Here is a 26,850-nt window from a genome sequence, read left to right on the forward strand (position 1 = left end):
AGGAGCGGAGTGGTGTGTGCTTGCCAGTTTGCTCCTGTTATCATTAGAGCCGCTGCTCTTTGCACCAATTTAAGTTGTTGCAGTATTCTTTGGGGGAGCCCAGTATAAAGAGAATTACAATAATCAAGTCGAGAAGTGACCAGTGCATCGGTCACTTTAGCTAAATCAGCAGTCTCCAGGAATGGACGGAGTTGACGAACCAGTTTTAATTGGGCGAAGGCACTTCTAGAGACTGCCTAGACCTGTGCTTCCAAAGTCAAGGCGGAGTCCAGCAGAACACCCAAACTCCGGACTTGAGACTTTAGTGGCAAGGTAATTCCGTCCAAAATTGGGTGATTTTCATTTGCTAAATCAGGTTTACGACTAACTAAAAGTACTTCAGTTTTATTCGGATTTAATTTCAATTTATTGAGACGCATCCAGGACATCACTGCGGACAAACAAGAATTTAAAGGTTGAATAGCCTCTTTAAGATCGGGAGGAAAAGAAAAATAAAGTTGGGTATCGTCCGCATATTGATGGAAGCTGACTCCAAACTTACGTATAATCTCTCCAAGAGGTTTCATATATATATTAAATAGAAGTGGTGATAGTACTGAACCCTGAGGGACTCCATATTGCAGAGCCCAAGGATCAGAATGGAAGTTTCCCAGGCGAACTCTCTGAGATCTGCCTTCCAGGAAGGAGCGTAGCCACTGCAAAGCAGTGCCTCGTATTCCCATCCCTGAGAGGTGATCAAGGAGGATAGTATGATCAATGGTGTCGAAGGCCGCCGATAAGTCAAGAAGGATCAATAGAGAAACATTCCCTTTATCTAGCTGTATTCGGAGGTCATCGACTAAGGCAACCAGGGCCGTTTCAGTCCCAAATCCCGGTCTAAAACCGGATTGAAGAGGGTCAAAGTAGTTGTTATCATTTATGAAGCATTGAAGTTGATTAAAAATGACTCGTTCAATGATTTTACTCAAGAATGGTAAGTTGGAGACTGGACGGAAATTATCAAAATTAGGGTTTAAAGAAGATTTTTTTAAGAGAGGTACAACCGTAGCTTCTTTTAGACAGTTGTGCCTCTGAGCATATGGTGAGTGGTGGCAATACTTGCAATCAGCCCAAATAATAGAAACAAGACATGTGCTGTGCTGATCTTGTTTAGCAGGGAGGAAGCAACAATATTAAGATACAGTTGATATAGGTCAGATAGTCATTTTAAATATGTTTTATTTACTTTGCAATTTTAGTGAAGTTTCCTATAGTATATCATTTTCTTGTGCTTCTGTTTCTGTGAATATTTGAAGCATTTTGAGTTCAATGGGATTTACATCTGTGCAGTCATGTTTAGGATAGGTGAAACTGACCTGAGGGAGGGGCAGGGAGGGGAGGAGATTGGGTGGGTTCGCACTGGGCAGAGGGGAAGCCCCTTTCCAAAAGGAAAACATCGTGAACAGTATCATTGCTTTTCAGCGTTTCCCCCACCTGTTTATTCTACAGCAGGCACATGTAGCCTCCCACCCAAATTTAAACCAAAGCTGTCTCCGGCCACATCCACACCAGGCCTTTATTTCACTTTAGACAGTCATGGCTTCTCCCAAAGAATCCTGGGAAGTGTAGTTAGTGAAGGGTGCTGAGAGCTGCTAGGAGACACCTTGTTCCCCTCACAGAGCTTCAGTCAGAGTGGCTGACTGTTAAACCATTCTGGCCACTGGAGCTTTGTCAGGGGAGTAGGAGTCTCCTGTCAGCACAAACTATACTTCCTAGGATTCTTTGGGGGAAGCCCATGACTGTCTAAAGTGAAATAAAGGTCTGGTGTGGGTGTGGCCCCCTGATTAGCCAAGCCAAGCAGCTGGGAGTCTGGCTTTTAGAACACTGACGGTTGGTTCTTACTAAGCATGCCTGACGTTATCATTCAGTTCAAGGTAAAATTTCTTAATTAAAAATCAGCCAGGCATTTTTTAAACTTTTAAACTGCAGAATATGGTCAGAGTATGGGGCAAGGTCAGAAATAGGATTACAGGTACTCTGTGGACATGGCTGATTTTTAATAAATTTCAACACATTGTGAGAACTCTGACAGAAAAAAGTCCAAAGGGAGTCTGGGTTTTGTTCTTCTCTTTTTACACTTTGAACTCTTGATTCTCTCTGACTGTTTTGTGTATCGCCATGAAAATTTAGAGGGTTGTTAAGCAAGCGTTTCTGAGTTCAGGACTATAGGTTTTATAAAGTTTTGTTTTGAAATGAGCTTATGGGAAGCATCAGAGTGGCATGGGGGGTATTTTCAATTTAACATTGCGGAATGTGAAAAATCCCCGCTGGCTATAGTATACAGCCACTCTTGTGGCTGTATAATACAACATGTTTAGAGTTAATAAAAGATCTTCAGACAGCTGAAATTCAACCTTTAGCTTTTAATCAGAAATTCAGACAATCTTGCAAAGAGGTGTTGCTGTTTAAACTGCTAGCATGAAGTAGGAATTCCATCAAAGAAAAAAAATATATCTAGCCTCTGCTTATTTGCCTCACTCTCTGACTTCCTTTATACTAATCTGTGACAAACTTGCAAGACTCATCAGGGTTTATTGTAAGCTTTTTTTCCTTCCGCACAAGCTGCCAGCACACTGCCCGCCCCTGAACTAGTCAAGTAATTTGTCCCATAATATACTATTAGCAGGTCTTTTTGTGTGACAGTACTCACCGATACAGAGTACTGGGCCAGCACCTCTTTTTTTGCTGACCATGCCAGCCATTTTGTGCTGACACCCACAGTATTTTTATCAAGATATGAGTATTGGGCACCTCATTTTTTTTAACCAAAAAAACACCCACTAGTAGTATAAGGTTATGAAGATTTAAAAGGAACCAGTATTTATCTTCATTTTCTATTTCTTTTCATCTTTTCTCATCTATTTCTTTTTAAAAACTACTTAGCTCCTTATTAAGCCCCATGTGCTCAACTGCACAAAAACTTATTTCACACTGCACACATTTTTTGATACTGCACAAAATGTGTCTAGCTGCCCATTAGAATAAGCCTTGATTATGACCTCATGCACTTGCTTGAGCAGAGGTGAGGAACCTTTTTCAGCCCAAGGGCCACGTTCCTTCCAGGGGCCACACACCAGTGGTGGGCGGGCCAAGAGGCAACAGTGGGCACAGCAATGAATGTAGATTTAACTGCTGTACAGTGTGCTAGTTTCTGCACACACTCACACACCCCTCTCAATGTCTCTCACTTGACTGGATAGAGGATAATCAGAATCCAAAGACACATTCCAGCCAAGGAAAACACTCAAGAAGGGTGTGAAATGGGGCCAGTGAGGCCTCGGGAGAGGGAGACGGCCTGGGGAGAGATTCAGAGACCAGCTAGAGAGGCTTTGAGGGCTGCATTTGGGCCTGAGCCTGAGGTTCCTCACCCCTGTGCTAAATTAAAAGAACCTTGGTGCTCTGGCAGATAGTGTAACCACTCCTCCTCTGATAAAAAGCTCAGAGCTGTGCTTTCCCTCCACTATACTATGCTACTGTCAAAGGTTTAAGGAAGCAGAAATCGGAATGCTTTCAGTAAGGGCACACTGATGAAACAAGTTGTACTATGGAACAGTCTGGTTCAATCCAATAGATATTTGCTCAGAAATAGATCTCACTAAGGTCAGCAAAACTTTATCCCAAGTAAGTGTGTTTGAGAATGCAGCATAATAATTTTTAAAGGGTTAGAAGCTTCCCTGGTCCATTTGGAGCAAAGCCACCCAACAAGTAACTGCCGTCAAGGCTCCTGGGATTAAATACTGCGATCACTGCAACAGCCCACATAGTTCATGTAAGGTAGACCAATGCACCAAATCCTTTGGTTAAGGACAAATGTGTATGCAGCAATGAATTAAAAGATTGAGAGACATGCATTCAATTTTCCCTGCAAGTCCATTGCCCCAAGTAATATGAAGAGTCACCATATTCATAGCCAAGGGAAATTAAAAACCATTTTAAAGAAGCTGGATAAGCACAACAAAGCTCTCCCAAATAGTTATGCTACAGAAAGGACCGCAATTTGGCTGGAACTGAAGAACTTTTTCTCTATAGCATTCTTGGGAGGCTATTATGCTATGATCCACCCACCATTCCTGTTGTTCAAAATTTGAAATTATATCAATAACCCTATTAGTTAAGAATGTGGTTTTATCAGAGTAACCTCATCTACAGAGATGAGGGCATCTTTCTGATTCTAATCTATGCATTGCTGGGCACATCTGATCCCATAATTCCAAGGCGCTTTCATTATAAAGAAAATTAAAATAGTCAGCATACATCTCACGACAAATCCCACAGATGTCAGAAGCTTATAATCCAGAGCACTTCCACTGAGTCAGAACATTAGCCCATTACTGTGAAGGCTGCAAATGAGACCTTAACATACTATATCAAGAACTAAACAAAGGACTTTACGCGTTAATACCCATGAGCTCTATCAATGACCTCTGGTTTATTGTGGCCTAATCTAAAGATTAATCTCTGTCTTTAACAGTTTATATCAAAGGCACGGGCAAATCTCCAGTGAATACTCCCAATCATTCACAATTACATGATGATGACGATGGAGGAACCTGCAACAAGATGCTGCAATACGGAGTTCAGGATTCCAGCCATTTTCATTCTATTCCCTTTCCCCCAACTTTTCCATTCCTCTTCCCCACCCCCCTCCAAGTAGCCAGACAGCATTACATAGACACTGGGTATGCTCACCCCTCATTAGGTTGTTTTTGGATTCCCCCAAACTTGCAATTCTTTTCTTCCTTAAAAGTTTTTTTTTTGGTACTTCTGCAAACCTTGGGGTTTCTCTGGGCCTGCTAATACCTCTCTTGTGTGCATATATGTTGCAGTTTGGGCTACATGAGGATTGGCACTCAGAGAGCTGGGTTCTCACTATTAGTATGTCTGTCATCACTGAGCTGTGGATTCTCCAGCAATAGTAAATGTGTGAAAACAAGGGGCAGACAAAAGTGCCTTTGGCAACACCCTTCCCATATTTTTATCTAGATGATCCCAGGTGGTGCTGTGGTTAGGGCAATTTTTTATCTGCAGGCAAAGAGCACAATGTATCTATGGAGGAGGAGGTCCAAATTTTTTATCAGTCTAGGGCAGGGGATGACCTTTATCTGTTAAAGGAGGAAAACATCCCATGTTTTATGAATTTAGAACTAGTAACAGGCCTTAAAAAAACTACACAAAATGTATATTTAATTTGTAAAAAAAAAAACTACAGTCAAATTCATTCAGCATAGAATCAAATTAATTTTTAATGTAAACAGGATGGACTTACTCTTACGGAATTGATTACCACAATTAACTGAACCTGCTGGTGCAGTTTTGAAAGAGGGGGGTTCGATTTGTTCAAATTACCCTTTTAAAAGCTACACTTTTTTGATGAAGTAAACCTAAACTTGGTTGCATGGTGAACATTGACAGCAAACAAGCTCCATATTCATTCACAGGGTAATCACTGATGATCTTACTGCAAGATGAGGTGAGATCCTTTATAAAGTATGTCCCATGGGCCCCACAATATCTACTGGGGCTTCTTTTTCTTTTTAATTCTAGTCAGCAAATGGTTTGGACTAGCTCTCTCTTAGCCTTTTTAAAAAAATACACTGTAGGAATATGCATTTGAGAAATGAATTGTCCCAGTAGACAGGAACTGTTGCAGCCAGTGTCTGGACCTCTCTGGAAGCAAGCAGATTGCTTGTTCCTCATCAACTGTTGTTGTTTTAAATTTCTATCTTGCCTTTCCTCCCAAAGGAGCTCAGGGAGGCTAGCAACAATGAGAAAATGCAATCACATTAAAAACGTATTTAAAACACTAACTAAAAAAATCCTATGTCAAAATGCAAAGCATAAAAACATAATGCAGCAGATGTGATAAGCAATACGACCTAAACAGATAAATTTCTTATTCCAACTGTGATCCAAAGACTCAAGTGAATAAATGTGTCTCTAATTGGCATTTTAAAGCTATCAGAGAAGGGGGACAACCAACCTTCTAGGAGGGCGTTCCACCACCACCAAAGAAAAGATCCTGTTATGTATGACCACCCCATGGGCCTTGCTTGTTGATGGCATCATGAGCAGGGTTTCTCCTGCAGATCTTAAAGCACAGGTTGACAGATACAGGGGGAGGTAGTCCTTTAAACACTTGGGTCCCAAGGCATTTAGAGCTTTGTACACCAGTAACAACATCCTGAATTGGATTGGGGGTCTAGCATTTGCATAGCTTTTCTCAATACAGAAGGAATAGAGGGATAGATCTAAGTGTCATCTGCATACAGTACATGGCACTTCTCAGCAGTTTCTTATAGATATTAAATAGCATTGTGGGACAAGATGGAAATTATGGGCATAACACTTGTGGGTAGCATAACTACCTTAAAGTGAAGCAGAAGTTCCTCAAAGCCACATGGCTTCTTAATCCCATGTGGATGACGTGTTTGTGTTCATGTGTCCTTGTATTGTGGTATTGCTTAAGAACAGGTGTGTAGTTCTGTTGGGAGGTATTGGGACAGTATCCTGTTGCTTTTTTGTGTGTGTCCCCCTCCAATCCACCACCCTCGCCACCCCACCCCCACAGAAAAGGAGAAAGCAGAACAGGAGGGCCCTCTGGGCGGAGTGATAAAGAGGAGGCCTTGGCAACAGCCCCTCCAAGCAGGGCCAATCATAGAAGAGGAAGAGGCAAGAGACAGGCTGCAGGCTGGGGTGGGTGAAAAATCTGCTGAATTCTGACTAGGGGGTGGAATTAAGCTTGAGGGGGGGCTGCTTTCTTGCCTCCTTTTTTTCCATGGTGGCAGGGTGATGATAAATCCACTGCAGATCCCATCACTAGTGAAGGGGTACTTACTGAAGGGGGTTGCTCAAGTGGTGTGTGTGTGTGAAAGAGAGAGAGGTTGCAAGGGACCATGGTGTGACTCTTGAAGGGACCCTGCACTTCTAAATTTGTCACTACACTACTGCTAACAAACATTCATAAACATTTATAAGGCAAAGAAAAGTGTCTCCAAATCATCATGCAACCTGAGTGACAAGACTGACATGAGAAAAAGTGTTTGGTCCTGCTGGGAAAGAGATGACAGTGTTGGCATTGTACTATGCAGCAATCTACTACTACATCTGGAAGGTAAAGCAATGAGGTTTAGACCAGGAGGAGCAGTGACATCTAAGGAGATGTTGCAATTGAGAACATGCGGTGGTCGCCAGATGCTCTTGGACTCCAGCTCCCATCAGCCCCAGCCAGTATGGTCAATGATCAGGGATGATGGGAGCTGTAGTCCAGCAACGTCTAGAGGACCACACGTCACCTACGCCTAGTTCACGGCAACTCTTTTTATCTTGCAAGTATTCCCTGACAGTTTAGAAATCCATCCGCATGATCTGTTTGTTTTAGAAACACGAGTGTGTGCACATATACTCCATCGCCAGCCAGCCACCCTAACTAAGTCTCAGATGAACGGAAGTGAAATGTTGCCAGAGATCTTGCAGGATTGCCTTCCTTTGCCACCCGAACATTATGCTTAAACCTAGATCGCAGCATTCAGAGCTTGCCAGCACATTTCCAGTCAGTGGCGCCCCTCGCGTGCGAACTCTGCCTTATTGCTAGACTCCTTCACTCGTCCGCCGATAGAGGCTGCTTTACGGTACAGTAAATAGAACAGAGGAGAAGGAGGAAGGAGAAGGGCGAGATAGTAGCAGGAAGCAGCGGTTCCCTCCTCCCCATCTCTCAGCTGCTGCTCAGTGGACAGACTCGCTGGTTACAATAGGCAGACCTGCAGGGAAGGAAGGGGGAACTGTTGGAATCGCTGCAACTGCCTTCTGGGCCACCCACGCCTCGGCGGGCGCAGGCAGGCAGGATGGTGCCCTCGACTGCCAGCGAGTCCCCGCACCAGCTGCTAGGCCGGCTGCGCTTCCTGAGCGAAGCCATCGGGTGCCTGACCCGGGCAGAGCCGCTGCCTGCCGCCTTGTGCTACGTGCCCCGCGAGGTGCAGTACAAGATCTGCAAAGACCCCAGCGCCTCCGGGCCCGCCTCGGCCTCAGGCCGGACCCTACTGTCGGTATGGGAGAGTCCGAGCAAGGCCGGCCCTGGAGTCGGGTCGGGTTCCGGTGGCAGGAAGGGCCTGGGCAGGGGCACCATCGAGCTGCGGAAGGGATCGTGCATTCGAGCCAGCGGCGAGGAATATTGCAACGGGCACGGGCTCTGGGTGAAGCTCACAAGGGTGAGTGTGTGTGGTGCCGGGCGAAGCAGGCCTGGCCTCGCTCACTTTAGCGAGAGAGAGGCGCGCGCACTCTGGACCCGGAAGTTTCGGGGCGGGGGAGAAGTTCGGGGGCTCAAGGCTGCTAGGGCCACATTCCCTCTGATCTGTAATAATTCATGACCTCCTTAATTCCTGGAATGAACTGGCAGCTGATTCAGGATGCTTTTATAAAGAGGATGGAAATACACTCTGCACATACTCAGAGGAGTCTTATGACTTCAGATATTCCAGGGCTCTGAGCCCTAGCTCACATTATGCATATGCTAGAGAAAACGTAAAAGGAGGTTTAATGCATGTGTAATAGAGATAAATACAGACACTTTAACCTTCCTTCCCCACATCTTTTTTTTGGGGGGGGGTGTCCTCCATACACACTGGAGGATATTCCAGAGGTGGGTACCTATCCCTATTTTTGTCAGAGATACTGGCTTTGATACATAGATTATTCTTGGTTAGGTTGATGGTTTCTTGTTTTGATCCTAGATATGTGCAGTCATTGGTACTGAATGTTATTGCTAGGTGCACAAACACTCAAGGTATTACCCACAAGGCAAATACCTAGCTGAGTTTAGAAGTGGACTTGTGATGGAGTAGGGTGGTTGCATGCAAATGCATTTTGGTTGGCTGTTATGCCTAATTTGTACAATGTTCGATTTTTGATAGCATCATATGCCACACAACGTTCATTTTTCAGTGTGTTAATTAACTTGGCGGGAGGGGGGACTTCAACACCTTTCTCCACCCCCAATTATAATGGATTAGAATCTCACTTTACCCTGAGTATGAATTTTAGAACAAAAGGTTTGAAAAATCCATCCTCTCGCCACCCTTTAACCATCACCTGTGAAAATGAAATGAACTGCCTTCAAGTCTGTCCTGACTTCTGGCAACCCTTTGAATAGGGTTTTCATGGTAAACGGTATTCAGAGGTGGTTTCACCATTGCCTTTCTCTGAGGCTGAGAGGCAGTGACTGGCCCAAGGTCACCCAGTGAGCTTCATGGCTGTGTGGGGATTTGAACCCTGGTCTCCCAGCTCATAGTCCAACACACTAACCACTATACCACACCTGTAGCTGACCACTGTTACTTGTCCTCAGAGGTTTCTCCCATTTCCAGTCGTATAGCTCTGCTAGACTGCTTGAAGATCAGTCCCTTGGTTTCAATTCACTTAGCTGTTTCTGTTGGGTGAGCAAGTGGTTAACGGTGTTGAGACACTGTTTTCCTTTTGACTGGGAGTGATGTGGAAGTCTGTGTCTCTGCTTCCATTTCTTCCTCAAAGGGGTGGAAGTTACCTGGTGTGTCTTCTAAAGCTGGCCAGCCTCAGTCTAGTGTGTCATTTCATTGCTTCATTACAGTGCTGGAGATGGACGGTCTGTGATTCATTTCTCCTCTGTGGCTTCATTTTTAAAGTACAGCTGACTCCCATCCTCTCAGATTTGCTGCATGAGGTTTTAGTACTGATACCAGCTTGGTTGACAAAAATGCCTTATGGCTTTTCCTGCCGTGTATGAAAAAGTTTACTGCCTTGGTTGTCATTTGCCCTTTCATTGTTAGTGCTGCAATAAACAGGCTGTCATGTTTTGCACTTGGAAAATAGCTGCTATAAGGGCTGCACAAACAGCGGTAATGCCTTGTCAGAGCTGAAGATTATTTTGATACCTGCATGGCCCTCAAAGGCTATTGCTTGTCAACCTCAGTCATTCCTATGTGTGTATATGCTGGGGCATCCATCCTCATACATGCTTTCAGAATTTAGCAAGTTTCCTAGAATTGTTCTTGGAAAGACAATTTTCATGCAGTTTGTTAACTTCATGTGTGTGTGCTTTGTTGTGTGTGTGTGTGCACTCTTGTCTCAAATGAGAAGGAGAGCTGTTGTTGGACAGCAGAGATCAGAAAAAGTAGTTGTGATACTCATTATCACAGGCTAATGCCATGTATTTGGATTATAACGAAGACTTACTAGGAGCTGTACAGTTCTCTATTAATAATCAGTGCTCTTAACAATCTATGTAGGCATCTCTTTGATCTAAGGTGTATGATGATTTGATGAGCTGTTTGAATTCCTGAGTTATGGCCAAGTTATTCTTTTACACTTTACTGGGCATCTGACTTTGTATTATTTCCTTATAGGAGCAGCTTGAGGAATACAAGACTGGCTGTGACCTGGAGGAAGGATGGGTACTCATGTGTAAGCATGCAGATGGTGGGGACAGGCTAGTGCCGGTGGAATCAATGGAGAGAATCCAGAGGCAGCAGCAACTCTTTGGGATGGACTATAAGCTTGTAATCAGGTACTGGAAATCATTCCTATATTATGTTTGGATTAGTTGGCTTTTGAGGGGAACCATTGGGGAAGGCTCTGGGTGTGGGTATAATAAAATGTATTATATTGCCTATGAATCCATGACTTGCAGAAAGGTCAATTTATATAGTGTGGCTGCAAGCTAAAAGTAGCTTTAATTTACTAGTGAAATCAAGCAAGAGCATTTTTCCTTCATTCATGTCTTTCTTCTGAATGAAAGACTGGTCTCAACCCCAGCCCTTAATATCACAAGATATGGTTGTGCCAAATTTTGACAAAGAAAAATATTTTTGGGAGCGTATGTGTACACATTCCACTTACCTTGTTCATCTCCTGTTTGCTTCCTGTTCATGTCTGCTTTTCCCTCCTGATCCGTTGCTTGGGTGCCATTGGGGAGAAGGATTCTCTTCTTCTGGATGGTACCAGCCAGTTCAGAATCAGATAAGCAGATAACCAATAGAACATAACCAATCAGATTAGACCGTGGTGATGTCATGAAGCCAATTCAGAGTGAAGGTAGGAAGGATTGTCCTAATTTTGAATATATTTTGGGGAGCAAGAAGTGTAACTGCTGTACTGCAAACACTTTCACTCCTGTCCATAGCTCCCTCAGTCCAAACTAGCAAAAAAGGGAGTGATTTTCACAAATGTGTGAAAATGTTTGCATACACACACACATATTTTGGCTCAATCTTAATCATTGAGTCTAAAAAAGTGTCAAGTTCAATATGTTTACTTTGTTTTTCCATGTAATAAATCTCAGCTGTTTATTTGAATAACAGGGCAAAAATTACTATGAGCTTTATTATAAGCTAGATCTTCCTGAGCACAGAATAAAAGGTTATATAGTGACCCTTGAATGAATAAATTTATTTCAATCAAAGATCAGTACGTAGAATAGTGTCCCTTTGATTTATTCTCAGATACTATTTCCTTGTTTTAGTAGTTAATTATGCAATTAGAACTTTTTTCCTTTTTTCTGTTTGCTTAAACAGTAGTTTATCGTTGTTAATGCTGCTTTTTTTCTTTTTCAAATTCCAGATGGGAGCAGGTGGTGGATTTAACGTATTCCCTGCGTCTTGGGGCAAAGCCAAAAATCATGGAGCCAGATGTGGCGGCAGTAGAGAGGCTCCGGTAAAGGGCATGCAGCCTCATTTACAGGAATAAGAAAGTGTGGGTTGGTGGGGCAGCAGATGCACATAGTTTGGAAGTGGAAACTGGGTCTGCAGCACGGAGCAAATTGAGATTTCTGCATATTAGTCAAAACTGTTGCCAGGCTTTGTGTTCCTGAGGGCTTAATTCTATTGGGAGTCATGTTGGCGAAGAAGACAGGTTAAATGTTTAATTAGTAACTGCCGTCGCCGTGATCACATCATGCCAGTGTTAGTAGATCTACACTGGTTACCAGTTGTTTACCGGGCCCAATTCAAGATGCTGGTACTGACCTTTAAAGCCCTATACGGTGTCGGCCCAGTTTATCTGAAGGAGCGCCTCCAGCATCACCAATTAGGCCGCCTAACAAGATCAGCCACACAAGACCTTCTCTCAATTCCGCCAGTTGAAACAGCTAGGCTGGTGCGAACCAGAGAGAGGGCATTTTCGATTGTGGCCCCCACCCTCTGGAACTCCCTTCCTTTCGATCTTCGCCATGCCCCCTCCTTGATAGGCTTTCGCCAAGCCTTAAAGACCTGGCTATTCAGGCAGGCCTATGGGAAATCTGGGGTATGTTAGTTTTTAATTACCTGAAAGAGGTGTTTAGTTTTTTAAATATTAGTATGTTGTATTGGTTTTATACTGGATTTTATTGTATATGTACGTCGCCTAGAGTGGCCGTTAATTCGGCCAGATAGGCGACTCACAAATAAAATTTTATTTTATTATTATTATTATTATAAAATAATATGGAGAACATAACCAGGTAGTGGAGAGCATGATTATGGATGGAAGTTTAACTTTCTGTAAACCTCCCCACATACTTGTTCTGTACCATTAACTCCAAGTATCACCTTGTTAGGTTTGTACCTCCCACATGGAACTATGAATGTGATGAGGATCTGGTGCATTTCCTCTATGACCACATTGGCAAGGAAGATGAAAATCTGGGCAGCATCAAGCAATATGTGGACAGCATTGATGTCTCCTCCTACACGGTATGGTATCAACATAGGCTAGGCTCAGCCTTCTTTTTTTTAAAAAAAAGTAACTCTAGCCCTCCTAGAAAAAACATTTGGAAGCAAAAGTGCAGGTGCCCTTCTAAGTGTTTTCTATGAGCCAGCCTGGCTGTCCCTGCCTTTCAGTGTTTTTAATCAGTGAATGATAACAGAGGTCTCTTGAGTTGCTTGGACGAGTGAGTTGCTTGGCCACCAGGTGATACAAATCTCTGGGGTCCTAGAGAGCTGCTGTTCTCCCCTCTAGTGCACTTTTTCTGCTTCTGTCTCATGTTCTTGCCCTTGGAATCTCATTAGTTTGCTTTTCCTTTTTTCCTGTTAGCCAGGATGCATCTTTCCTATGGTGGGTTAATCCGAGATCAGTTACTTCCTAGATGTTATTTTCAGTCTCTTTGTGTTTAATGGGGCTTACATGCATCGGCCATGTTCACCCCACTCACTGGGTTTGACTTGCTCTGCCTCTAAAAAATGTATGCAATATCTAAATTTTCTAACAATATCCAAGTATAGAGGAGCTCTTTCATTGGCGTATTTTAGACAGCAGATTTGCTAAAATTCCCTTCAAGGATAGATGCAGTCCTTGCAATCATTTAGAGCGTGAAACAGTGTTTCATATGTTTTTCTACTGTAGACTCTGCTGAGGGAGTCAGTGAACACATAATTTATTCCCTTATGGGGCAATTTCCTGGTCGATCCTTAGAGACCATTTTGAGTGTCCTCCTTGAGGGGTCTAAGATATCTGTTACCGAACAGATGATAATATGTATATGAAAGTTGTAATATCTCTTAGACCTGCTATGAATGTTGGCTTTTAACTTGTCAACTTTATTCTTCTGATGCTGTGATTATGATGTTTTAAAATATTTTTACTCTTTAATGTACAATGGTTAATTGACCGTAATAAATAGTTGATTGATTGATATTAGACAATTGTGTTTTTGGTTCCAGAGAATGAGACAAAAGAATAGGCAAAAGCACCACCTTTTATTGGTTGCAGGCACACACACACTTTTAAGTTCTGCTTTGTCTTGGCATAGGTCTGCAAGCTTTCAAGTTAAGTTGGCCACCAGCTGATTTTAGTTATGTTTGAATGTGGATAGCAAGTCTTTCTCTGAAATCACTTCAGCCAGAGTATTGATCAAATTTAACTCCTTTGAACGGTGCTGTGCTCAGTGTCTCCTCTACCAGTCTTTGTAGACAGCAGATTGCTTCTCCTGGGCTGGGTGGACAGTGGTTCAGATCCATGAAATCTTGAGGGAGGTAGATATATTGGGTTATTCTCAGGAAAGTCTGAAGGTGCAACTGGATGCTTGAGTATCTCAAACGAAAAGTCCCTGCTTGGGATTCTAAAGCTGGCATCCTCTTGGAGCATGGGAGGTATCTTGTGAGCTGTCTGAAAGCAAGCTACTAAATGGATGCTTCTTACTCTTCTCAGTCTGGCTTAATGTGCTGCTCTGCTTCCCTCAGGAAGAATTCAATGTTTCATGCTTGACAGACAACCATGCAGACACCTACTGGGAGAGTGATGGGTCCCAGGGTCAGCACTGGGTTCGTCTCAACATGAAGAAAGGAACCATTATCAAGTGAGTTGCTACTGCGATAAAAGTGAATGTTGTTGTTGAGCAATCTCAGATTAAATTTTTGTTCAGTCCCACTATTATTATTATTATTATTATTAAATTTATTTATACCCCGCCTTTTGGCCAAAGGCCCTCAAGGCGGCTTACAAAGAAAAATAAACACAGGTATAAGGATACATCAATGAAAACAATACAATTTACAAAAAATTAAACTAAATAACAAATAACATTATTAAGAAAAAAGTGTCCAATCTGCTTTCCGTGTGGCAAGCAAATGCACATCCAGTTCCTCTCCCCCGTGTTGGTTTTTCTGTTAACTAAGACCTGAAGACCTCTATTATCAAAGAGGTTTTCACAGGATGTGTTGCTAGTAATATACAGAACCCATCCATCTCAATTCAGAACAAGCTGGGTCTTTCCAACCCTTTTTGATGAATTCTTGGGAAAGCTTGAGCTTTTCGCCAAGCCTTGGAAGGGTTCAGCCTAAGAGAGCTTTTCTGCTATAGCCAGTATTTTTATCTTCTGTGAGTTTTTTCCCCTCCCTCTGCTTTTCCTACACTTTTCCAAAGTTTTCAGCTCTCTTAAGTGAAGGCTTCTAAGCATACTTGAACCCTCCATTGTTGACAGGAGCTCTGGAAAGTTGTAGAGGTCTTAAAAGTCAGGTAGAACCATCAGCCAAGCTAGAAGTGTGTCCTGTTTGTTTAGAACTTCTGTTGTCTGGTCACCTCTAGGTTGGATTCCTGCAATGCATTGTACTTGGGGCGGCTTGTAAAGACAGTTCAGAAACTAAAGCTGGTGCTGAATTCAGCTATCAGATTGGTGACTAGGGCAAATGGTTGGAACGCATGATACCAATAATTGGTTTCTGGGCCAAATTCAAAGTGCTGGTTTTGACCTATAAATCCTTGTGTAGCTCAGGACCCCAGGACCATCTGCTCTCACATGAACCAACCCAGAGCCTGTGTTCATCGTCTGAGGCCCTTCTCTGTGTGCCCCCTCTGAGGGAGGTGGCGAAGGTGGCAACATGAGAACAGGCCTCAGTGGTGGTTCGCCATTTGTGGAATGCTCTTCCAAGAGAAGCATACCCGGCACCATCATTACCTGTTTTCAGGTGCCAGGTAAAAACATTTTTATTCATCCAGGCCTTTGGAGCCTTGCATATTTTTTAGTCAAGTGGGGATGAGTTGGATTTTGCTTTTTATGCATTTTGTGAATATTTTAGGTTGTTTTCATTCTTGTTTTTACATCTGTTTTTAATGTTTGTAAGTCACTTTGAGTTCATTTTTGAAAAAAAGCAACTAATTAATAATTAATTAATTAATTAATTAAATAATAAAACTGACGTGCTTTATTCAGTTCTTTCTACAGTTTATTGCACTTCTAGTCCTGACAGAATTTTCCCTCCTTTGGATGTTTTTCCCAATATATTCTTCTCATTGTCTCATGTTTACCCTTTAATTCTCTTCCTCAGGAAACTGTTCCTGACTGTGGACACAACTGATGAGAATTTCATGCCCAAGAGGGTGGCTGTGTATGGTGGCGAGGGTGATAATCTGAAGAAGCTGAGTGACGTGGGCATTGATGAGTGAGTTAGGGTTGGGTGTTGGTAGGATTTGGGTGTTGAGGAAAGACAGGTGTGAAATTGAGCCTAAATCCTGCTCATACTCTTTCTACAGTCTAATGCTGGCACACAACGAGTTACCTAAAAACGTGGGAAGGTTGAGGGAAGAAATGAATGTGAACAGAGTTCTGTCATAATTGGAAGGTGGAGAAAAGCAATGAACTCCTAGTTCTGTCTGCATTGGTGAAGTGTCAGAGGTTAATGGACAACTCTTTGTTTTTAAGCTTGTATCCTAGGGATTCAAGGAGGAAAACAACCTGTTATTATTAACCTAAAAGCAACCTCCATGTTTGGTCAACAAGCAGCCTCAGTAGCAAGGAGTGCTTTTTACCAGCTATGGCTGTTTTGCCAGTTACACACATTGTTGTATAGGAATAGTCTAGCCCAGGGGTTTGCAAAGTCCATGAGCTTCATTCAGGTGGTCTGCAGCATGTCTGCATTAAATATGCACATTGATTTTTAATGATATTTTAATGCTTCTTTCATTTCTTTTATCTATGGAGTGCAAATTGTAATACGATAAAATACAGTATAAGAAATAAAAGCAGCAATAAAAATACCATGAAAAAATCATACAACATCTAGCATAGTGCATTACAGTCGGCAGAAAAATCATTAAGTGGGCTGCCAAGACCCATCAGCAATTTTCAAGTGGTCCATGGAAGAAAAAAGTTCGGGAACCACTGGTCTAGTCACTGTTACTCATGCCCTGGTAACGTTTTCATAATATATGCCAGGTTGGTCCCCCCATCAAATTGTGGATGAGTGCTGTTTTATTATAGACCAATGTGGGAATAAATAGCAGTACTGTTAGGAAAGAGGGCTGGGTAACAGGACAACCTACATATCAAAGGGTACAGGATGGACATGAAGAACCAGTCAGGGGAAGAGATCAAAGATGTCTTTCTCCCCTTTCCATCACCCAGTTTGACCATTCTCCAGCATCATTCTTCCCTCTGCCCATATCAGTGGATGTATGGGTGCCCCCCACTTCCCCTTATAGCCCCAAATCAGGGCCCAGGATCTGACCTCAAAAAGACAGATGGTAGCATCAAGAAGCTCAGTCAATAGGCCACCCTCCAGCTCCAATCACAAATACTTATTCCACCCAGGAAAATGCAATATGTACAAAATGCAGCTGTGACACAAGGCTAAAAAGATGTAGTTTTATGAAGTGCAAAAGGCAAAAATATAAGGTAACACACAGGGCAGATTTGATGTCCACAGTAAAGTATCTATGCCAGGGTGGGAAAATGTGGCCCTGTAAATGTTGCTGGACATCAACTCCCATCAGCACCAACCAGCATGGCCAGTGGTCAGGGATGATGGGAGATATAGTGCAGCAACATCTAGAGTGCCACAGGCTCCCTTTCCCTGCTGTATGCCATGAGGAGGCATTTCCTGGCATCTTCCATATACTTGGGGTAACACATAAACTTACCCTTAGTGTGCAATAGTGTCTTGGGAAGAAACACGCAGTGTAATGCCTGTTTGCAAGTTCTTTACCTCCCCACCCCACCCTTGACCTGCTGCCTTCATGAGCATAAACATTTATTTTGCTCCCTTCAAAATCAATCAGCGGGAGATTGATGGATCGGTTTAAGTTATCTAGAACATTGGTAACAAATCCCAGGAATTCTGGTTTCTAGTTCCCACATCCACCTTAATGTAGTCCTTCCCCTAGCTTCTGAGCTTATAAGATTAAAGGATTTCTAGTTGGGAGGGTAGGCCTACCCTGTGCAAGAGGAAACAGATGTTTTTGTGTCTCCAGGAGCTACATCGGGGATGTGTGTGTGCTGGAAGACATGACTGCTCACTTGCCTGTCATTGAAATCCGCATTGTGGAATGCAGAGGTGTGTGCGTGTCAGTTCCGGGATGAGTCTCTTAAACTTTGGGAGGTGGGGTGCAATGATGCTACTACTTTTCTCCACAAGCTCTTCTTTTGAATTTCACTCCACCTGTGTGCATGCACACACATAGGCAACCCTGGCAGGTTCCTGGATAGAATCAGAGTGGGATTAGGTCTCCTTAATGGGTCACTGCTCAGTATCTGCCCTGCTGCTTCCTGTTCTGTGGATGCCTTTTTATTTTATCTAGGGAAAACAACAAAAAGATAATATATTTGTTAGTCTTTAAGCTGCCACATGACTAGATGATAATTATTTACCCTTTTTTGTTTTGTTTTATTTTTGGTGGCAACAGATGAGTAAGGCTCTGGAATTCTCCAGGAATGACCCAATCACCCCAATTTATGATGACCATGGGCAATTGTAGTGACTCAGAGGGGGAGCTCCATCCCTACTCTTTCACCCAGTATTTCTCTCCTCCCTTCACCAGGGGAAACCATTCTTTTTTTATTTGACTGACTTGCCTAAGCTGCTTTGTTCTTCCTTTTTATGCAGACGATGGGATTGATGTTCGACTCCGGGGCATAAAGATCAAATCTTCTCGGCAACGGGAACTGGGACTCAATGCGGACATGTTTCAGCCAGCCAACCTGGTGAGGTACCCTCGCCTGGAGGGGAGAGACCCTGATGTCCTCTACCGGCGAGCTGTAATCATCCAGAGGTATGGAGAAGGGCAGGGGTGGGGAACATTTTTCAGCCTGAGGACTACTTCATCATTGTTATTGGTTGCGTTTGTTAGTAGTAGCTTTATACAAAAAGAAATGTCTCAAAGCAACTTAACAAAATAAAATACAAATAGATAAAATTAATCAAAAGCCAAATCTAAAATTATGTACAACACAAAATTGCTCATCCAGCAATACAAGAAGGACAAATCCTACCCCTGCCCCACTAAAAGATGAGCACCACAGTAGAGGTTAACTTAACCACTAAAACCCTTTGTAAATAAATCTTGGTCTGCTGCCTAAAGACTGACAATGATGGCACCAGGCACGTTTCAATGGGGAGGGCATTCTACAGACAGGGAGCCACCACTGAAAAAGCCCAATCTCATGTAGCCATCCTCTGCACCTCCCTCAGAAAAGGCACATGGAAAAGGGCCTCAGATGAAGACTGCAGGGTCTGGGCTGATTCATGTGGAGAGAATAGTCCTTGAAGTATTGGAGTCCTGAGCTTTATAACTCTTTGTAAGTCAAAACCAGCTCTTTGAATTAAGCCCAGAAACTCACTGGTAGCCAATGTAGTTGGGCCAGAATCAATGTAATATTCTCAGACCTTCTTGCCACTGAATTCTGCACTAGCTGTAGTTTCCAAATTGACTTCAGAGGCAGCCCACATAAAATGCACTGTAGTAATCTGATCTAGAGGTCACCAAAGCGTAGACAACTGAAGCTAGGTTATCCCTGCCCAGATAAGTTGCAGATGGGGCACCAGCCGAAGTTGGTAGAAGGCATGTCTCCAGTGACAGCAATGGATCCAAAAGTATCTCCAAGCCATGCAGCTGTTCCTTTATGTGGAATGCAGCCCCTCTCAGAACCAATTGAACCTCATCTATCCTGTCTATGAAATTGCCTGCTAACAGTGCCACAGTCTTACCGGGGCTTCTTTTGAGAGGAAGGGTGAGATATTTATCTTCCATTATTGAAGCCAGAGACTGATCCAGCACATCAACTGCCCAACCTGCATACGTAAAGGAGAAATAGAGCTGGGAGTCATCAGCATATTGATGACAATGCACTCCAGATCTCTGGATGATCCTGCTCAGCAGTTTCACATAGATGTTAGCATCAGGGATAAGATCAGTCCATATGGAACTCCATGCTGAAGGATCCATAGGGCTGAGTAGCATCCCCCAAGAACCGCTTTCTGGAGACAGCTGTCTAAATAGGATTGGAACCACTGCAAAGCAGCGCCACCCAGTCCCAATTTGACAATCTCTCAGAGAGGATACCATGATCAATAGTATTGAAAGCTGCTAAGAAACCAAGGTGAATCAACAGGGTCACATTCCCCCTGTGTCTCTCCTGACAGAAGTCAAGGTCATCATATGGGGCAACCAAGGCAGTTTTTGTGCCAAAACCAGTTCTAAACCCCAATTGAAATGGATCTAGAAAATTGGTCTCATTCAAGAGAGCCTGGAGCTGGCTAGCAACTACCCGCTAAAGAAATTTTCCCAAGAAGGATTCATTACCAGATGATAGTTATTTATATTTTTATGATCCAGGAAGGATTTCTTAAGGAGTGGCCTAACCACCACCACCTTTAGGCGTCCAAGGCCCATTCTATCTCATAAAGAGGCATTAATCATTTCCCTGGCCAAGCTAGCCATCCCTTCTTTGCTAGTTTTTATCAGCCACACGGGGCAGGTGTCCACAACACATGTGGTCACCCATGCTGATCCAAGTGCCTTGTTCAATCCTTGAGACAAACTAACTGAAGTTCATCCAACAACAACAAAAGGCCAGGCAGTGCTGTAGAGACCTCTTGAGATTCACCAGCTTATAATAGTGGAGTCAAAGTTCCGGTGGACCCAAGCAATTTTATCCTCAAAATGATTTGCGAACAAGTCACAGCGGGCCACAGTCAGTTCCATCCCTCCTTAGAGCTAGAATGTAAAAGGCTGTGTACTCCCTTGGTAAAGATCCACCAGACAGCATAGTAAGGATGCAATGGAAACACCAAAGTACTGTCAGCCTGCTCCAAAGTGCATAGCATCTCTTTGAGCACTGTACTGAAGCACTGCTTGTTTGAGTTCTTATTTCTATGAGTCAGTGAGTGTTCTCATTTGCAGCTAAAGAGGGAGAGTTCCCACAATTATTGTGGCATGCTCAGTGGTGGTGGGCTAACTTTGGGTTGGTGTTCATACATATGGAAGGTACCAGGTACCCTTGCTGTCAAATTCTATTGAATTTAAATATTTTTTGTTTTCATAGGTTTATCAAGATCTTGGATAGTGTTCTTCATCACCTTGTTCCAGCCTGGGACTACACACTCGGCACCTTCAACCAGCTCAAGGTGAGACTGGAGTCTTTCTGATTTGTCAATTTTGATGTTTTCTATCTTGGGAAACTAATAAAATGACAGTTTATGATGACCAATCCTACCTTGAAGCCTGTTTGTCTCATGGAAAAGCAAAGAGAATGAATAAACATCTCTGGCTCTATCCTGGGCTCTGACTGGACAACAGCTGGGTTAATTGTCATCCTGCAGGCGAGAGAGGCTTGAGGGAAGAAAAGGCCGTAGCAGAGACTGCCAACATGGTACCCTAAGATGTTGTTGGACTACAAGTCCCACCATTCCTGACCATTACCCATGCTGGCTGGGGCTGATGGGAGTTGTAGTTCAACAAATATTTTGAGAGCACCATGTTGGCTACCACTGCAGTATATGTACTGTTGCTGAGGAGCTCCCCGGCAGCCATTGTGGGCAGGCACAAATAGGGATGGCTGAGCTGCCTTGTTTTACCTGAAGAGGCCTATATTGGGCATGAAGTTTCTTGCTGAAAGAGGCAAGATGCCCAGAACTGTTTTCTGGGTGAGCAGTACTGTTCCTGTTCACTTTATAAGGATCGCACATACCCTCATGGGTCCATGTGAACAGTGTTGCTAGATGCTGTATCATAATGCTCCAGCCACATACTCAGAATTTCTCCTGAGTTGGGGTGAAGGAAGTACTTTCAGTACAGATGGTACAAACTATCAGGTGGATCCACAGTTGGCTCCAGAGAGTGCTTATCAGTGGTTTCTTCTCAAACTGGGTGGAAGTAACAAGTGGGGTACCACAGGGCTCGGTCCTGGGCCCAGTGCTCTTCAACATTTTTATTAATGACTTGGATGAGGAGGTACAGAGCATGCTTATCAAATTTGCAGATGATACAAAATTGGGGGGCATAGCTAATACCGTGGAAGACAGAAACAAAATTCAAAGGGACCTTGATAGGCTGGAGCATTGGGCTGAAAACAACAGGATGAAATTCAGTAGGGATAAATGCAAAGTTCTACACTTAGGAAAAAGAAGCCAAATGCACAGTTATAAGATGGGGGATACTTGGCTCAGCCATACAACATATGAGAAGGATCTTGGAATTGTCGTTGATCACAAATTGAATATGAGCCAACAGTGCGATGTGGCTGCAAAAAAGGCAAATGCTATATTAGGCTGCATTAACAGAACTATAGTTTCCAAATTGTGTGAAGTATTAGTTCCCCTCTATTCAGCACTGGTTAGGCCTTATCTTGAGTACTGCGTCCAGTTCTGGTCTCCGCACTTCAAGAAGGATGCAGACAAACTGGAACAGGTTCAGAGGAGGGCAACAAGGATGATCAGGGGACTGGAAACAAAGCCCTCTGAGGAGAGACTGAAAGAACTGGGCATATTTAGCCTTGAGAAGAGAAGACTGAGGGGAGATATGATAGCACTCTTCAAGTACATGAAAGGTTGTCACACAGAGGAGGGCCGGGATCTCTTCTTGATCATCCCAGAGTGCAGAACACAGAATAATGGGCTCAAGTTGCAGGAAACCACATTTTGACTGAACATCAGGAAAAACCTCGTAACTGTTAGAGCCATACGACAATGGAACCAATTGCCTAGAGAGGTAGTGGGCTCTCCGACACTGGAGGCATTCAAGAGGCAGCTGGACAGCCATCTGTCGGGAATGCTTTGATTTGGATTCCTGCATTGAGCTGGGGGTTAGACTTGATGGCCTTATAGGCCCCTTCCAACTCTTACTATTCTAAGTACTAACCAGCATCTTGGCCCTTTCCTTTCCACTGAAAGGAGGGTTGTTGCTAGTAGCTCTCTTGCTTCATTGTAGAGATTATACACAAGGTCAGAGTAAGGATTAGAATTCACAACTTTAGTTTGGTACACCCAGAGATCTGCACATGGTTGCACTGTCCCCTCAGACACAGCGTCCTAATGTACAACGGAAAGGTTTGAACATCTCTGTGTAGTGATTGTAAAGGAAAACTATTAGAAGCTCTCCCTTTAGCTCAGGGCTGGGGAAGCTGTGGTCCTCCAACTCCCAGCAGCGCCAGCCAGTATGGCCAAGGGTCAGAGATGACGGGAGTTGTATTCCAGCACCATCTGGGAGGTCACCGGTTCCCCATTTAGCACAAGTGGTGGAAATTCAAAAGAAGCCCAAGGTTTAAGTGAAGTTGAGAGGCACTTAAATTTGTTTTTTCAAGTTTCCAGATATTTTTTTTTATCCATCATATGAAATAGCTAAGGAGCTACTTTAAATCTAAGTTTGAATTAATCTGGCATTCTTGGTTTTCATAGAAAGTTGGATATAAATATTTTAATATTTTTTTAAAAAATACATCCAAAATTTTGGTGGGAAATTATAGTAATTTGGACAACAAACATAGATCACTCTATGTCACGATTTCCTACCAGGAAAGGGAGGTACTATTTGTGGTGATATTGGCAGTAGGCCAGACTGCTTTGGAAAGTGGGAGAAGGATCATGTGGGAAATTGCAATCTTTGATCTGTCTCTACTTTATCCATGACAGCATATCAAGCAGTTCCTCTTGCTGTCCAAACGACGCACAGCACTAATCACCCAGTGCCTCAAAGACTCTGAGACTAGTAAGCCCAACTTCATGCCACGGCTCTACATCAACCGTCGCCTGGCCATGGAGCATCGTGACAATCCAGCACTTGACCCCAGCTGCAAAAATACTGTCTTCACACAGGTAAGGCCAGCTCACTCACTAACATGCACCCTGTGGCGAGAAGGATGGAAGTGAGTTTTTTGTTTTTGCAACCTGCTGCACACATACTGTCCTATTATGATTCAGAAGTGCTTTTCCAGCCTGCGCCTCCTAAACAAGATCCAGTCCACCAGAGAAAACTTTGTCCATGAGTATGAACTACAGCTAGCACACAATTTTGTATGGCTATGCAGTTTCTGTGTGGTTGGGAAGCACCATTCACTGGCTTGGTTTGCATGTTGCACTAAGTCAAACATTGGCTTAGCACAGGAGTGGGGAGCCTCTGACCTGTTGGCCTAGTTAGGTCCATCAGGCCTCCCTGTTTAGGCTGCTGACCATTTGGGCCAAGCCACGCCTACCTGCTCTACACTTGATATATTATGTCAGGTGTGGGGCAGATGAAAGCCTGACTCAGCTGAAAAGGGGTTTGAGGTACTGATGGTCAGCTGATCAACAATACCTGAAAAGCCCTATGTGAAATGCTGGACAAAATGTTGCTCTGAAAGAGGCTTCTGAAGACCCTTGTGGACAAAAAAAGATACCTGCAAGCAAAAACATTTGCTCCACTCACCTGTCAAACTTGCCCTGCGAGGGGTGGGGGAGATAACGATATGGCCTGCTGTCCAAATATAGTTCCCCACTCCTGACTTAGCATGAATACATAAGCATGCTGGCTCCTTCCTAGTCATCTTGCTGCTCCACTGCACTGAGCTAAGCCATAGTTTGGGTTAGCGTGTTATTCAAACCCAGACTCATGGTTTAAGTCTCTTGGAAAGACACAAGCTGTAAACCATAGAACAGCCTTGGCTACAGCTCGCAGTTTGTCTTGAAAGAGTTAAACCTTGAGCCCCAGGTCAGACAATGTGCTAAGCCAAAGTATGGCTTACCGTGGCAGCAGAATGACCAGGAAAAAGCAGCTGCCAGCTCCTCTCCAGGAGCCATGCATTCATGCTAAGCCATGGTTTAGCTTAGTGTAGTGTGTGAACCAGGCCAGTGTTTCTCGACCCCATCACTTTGTGAAACAGGAAGAAATTCAGCAGTGTCCACTGATGATATGTATGTGTGATGTGCCTTAAATAGAATAATCAGTTCTTTTCTTCCTGTCTTCTCTGTCACAAGGAGTGAAATAACTGATATAGCTGGTCCTAATATCTCCCAGAACAGAATAGTTCACAAGTCTCTGAACTATAACCCCAAGGTGCATGTTAGTTCAGATTTGCAGACATTGTGTATTTATGCCTCATTCTCATTTCTTAAGGCCACAGGATAACTGGAAGTTTTAATTTGTTGTTTATTGTTTGTTTTATCCCCTCTTTTCATCAGTAAGCTCAAGCTGAAGTAAATAGCATTATCTCATTCTAACTTTAATACTGTTAGTATTCAGTAAGCTTCATAGCTGAGCAGGAATTCAAACTTAGGCTTTTGACATCCCATCCCAGATACTCCAGTCACTTTCTCACATTGGCTTTTTCATTTAATGAATGTCTCTTATTACACATACATTGGTGAACGTTAGGAATTTGCCTAGCCACACAGAGTGCAGAATAATTTCTTGTTCCTTTTTGTTGTATATTGCCTGTTTCTAGTCCCCAGCAAATGCATCAAGGTCTTCAGAAAGCACATATTTCTGCTCTGCTATCTATGTACCATTGCAAAGGGTTCTTTGCTTAATGCCTCCACTGCATTGTCTACTTTTCAAGGTGTACGAGGGACTGAAACCTTCTGATAAGTATGAGAAACCACTGGATTATAGGTGAGTGTAATCTGTCTGTCCTTCTTGCCCCTTCCTTCCATCGTCAAACTGTTTGATATCCCCAGCCTAAGCACCTGAATGTAGAGCACCACAGGGTTTTTGGTAAAGTGAAAGTTGAATCCTTAGAAAGAAAATAGAGCCTTATTTTTATAAATGAGAGCCTGCTCTAAATAGCCACTGCACACTAATTATCCAAGGTACATCTAGGTTCTGGGTCAAACAGCTATTACTCTTGGCCCTGACACTTTCACCAGCAGTGCAGTACCACCTGCAAGTCTCCACAGGTAGCTTCAAGTGACTATTTTTCATTCATCTCAGGTGGCCGCTGCGTTACGACCAGTGGTGGGAGTGTAAATTCATTGCTGAGGGCATCATTGATCAGGGTAAGTTCCAGACTTCGTGTAGTCCAAAATGGTAGCTGACATTTATTTGATCTGGAGATTTCTATCTTTCAAAAAAAGAAGACAAACCAAAGCAAGCTTCTACCCATTATTGTTGCTGGGGGGGAAATAAATCTTCGAACTTACCTTCCATGTGAAGGGTTCAGTAGCCCTTCCCCATTACTCCTGTTCCTGCCTCCAGTCACAATATCTCCATCTTATCTTATCTGCCATCAGCAGCACAATACCTGCAAATATCATTGCTTTCCATAATTTGGAATTGAAAACGTGGTTTTCTTTGAGCCAGATTTGATTATTTGTTAGAGTCTTGGTTAAGATACATGGAGTATAGGATAAGGATGATGATGTGTAGTGCAGCAGTTCAGAGTTGAGAATTCTGCTACTGCCTTTGAGGTGACTATTAAACCAATGGCATCCTTGAGAGAGATCAGAAGAATTGTTACAGGATAACAGTAGTATGGAGGCCTGAACCAAAAAAGATGTGCCCAGCAGGGTGATTGCCAAATATGAGTAGATTTGGCAAAGCATTGTTTTATATATTTCTCTGTATATCCTCTTGACCCTTGACCTTCTTGGCTTATTAAAGCTTGCCGAGGGGGGTTGACCGAGTGGATCCAGGGTGTGGTCAATGCATCATTGTGGGAGGGAGTGGTTCCCACACCCTGAAAGAGGCAGTGATCCTACCGCTCCTGAAAAAGCTCTGCCTGGACCCATTGGTTTGTGACAGCTACCATCCTGTCACAAATACCAATCTTATCTCCAGGGTCGTTGTCAGAGAATAGTATCGGGTGATTTTCTTTTGGCCCTCTGGCAGTTGTGCTGTGGGGTGCCGCAGGGTACCATCTTGTCCGCCATGCTGTTTATGTTGGCATGAGGCCTAGTAGTTTTCCATCAAGTCTGAAAGTTTTGAAAGTAAAGAGGAGTTATGTCTTTGCCAGTCTGGGAACGGACAGTGAAGGCCGTTGTTATGGTAACCATCAAGATATAGACTGGGAAAGTGCTAACAGAGTCTGTGAGTTGTTGTTCTTCTGCATCAAGCCTCTGACCTGAGAGGCTGTCTTACTTTTGCTTTTGAAGAGAAATGTGCTGTAGAGCTAGAGGGGGGGAAGGAAACTGC

The 26,850-nt window shown here is 43.4% G+C and overlaps 1 protein-coding gene across 2 annotated transcripts in view; it reads left to right on the forward strand.

Annotated features, from left to right (window-relative positions):
• Positions 1–7,496: 7,496 nt before the first annotated feature.
• HECTD3 (HECT domain E3 ubiquitin protein ligase 3) overlaps positions 7,497–26,850 on the forward strand; it is a 32,912-nt gene continuing 13,558 nt past the window's right edge. The window contains exons 1-12 of one of the 2 annotated variants that reach the window (XM_061632810.1): positions 7,497–7,667; positions 10,413–10,573; positions 11,626–11,718; positions 12,599–12,734; positions 14,220–14,335; positions 15,804–15,917; positions 17,725–17,807; positions 18,357–18,522; positions 20,795–20,876; positions 23,379–23,561; positions 25,280–25,332; positions 25,651–25,715. In XM_061632810.1, the coding sequence (XP_061488794.1) occupies positions 10,467–10,573; positions 11,626–11,718; positions 12,599–12,734; positions 14,220–14,335; positions 15,804–15,917; positions 17,725–17,807; positions 18,357–18,522; positions 20,795–20,876; positions 23,379–23,561; positions 25,280–25,332; positions 25,651–25,715 (1,198 nt within the window). In that variant the 5' untranslated portion in view covers positions 7,497–7,667; positions 10,413–10,466. The other variant, XM_061632809.1, reaches the window with a different exon arrangement.

This window comes from Rhineura floridana, chromosome 6, assembly GCF_030035675.1.
Source record: "Rhineura floridana isolate rRhiFlo1 chromosome 6, rRhiFlo1.hap2, whole genome shotgun sequence".
Taxonomy (NCBI): Eukaryota; Metazoa; Chordata; class Lepidosauria; order Squamata; family Rhineuridae; genus Rhineura; species Rhineura floridana.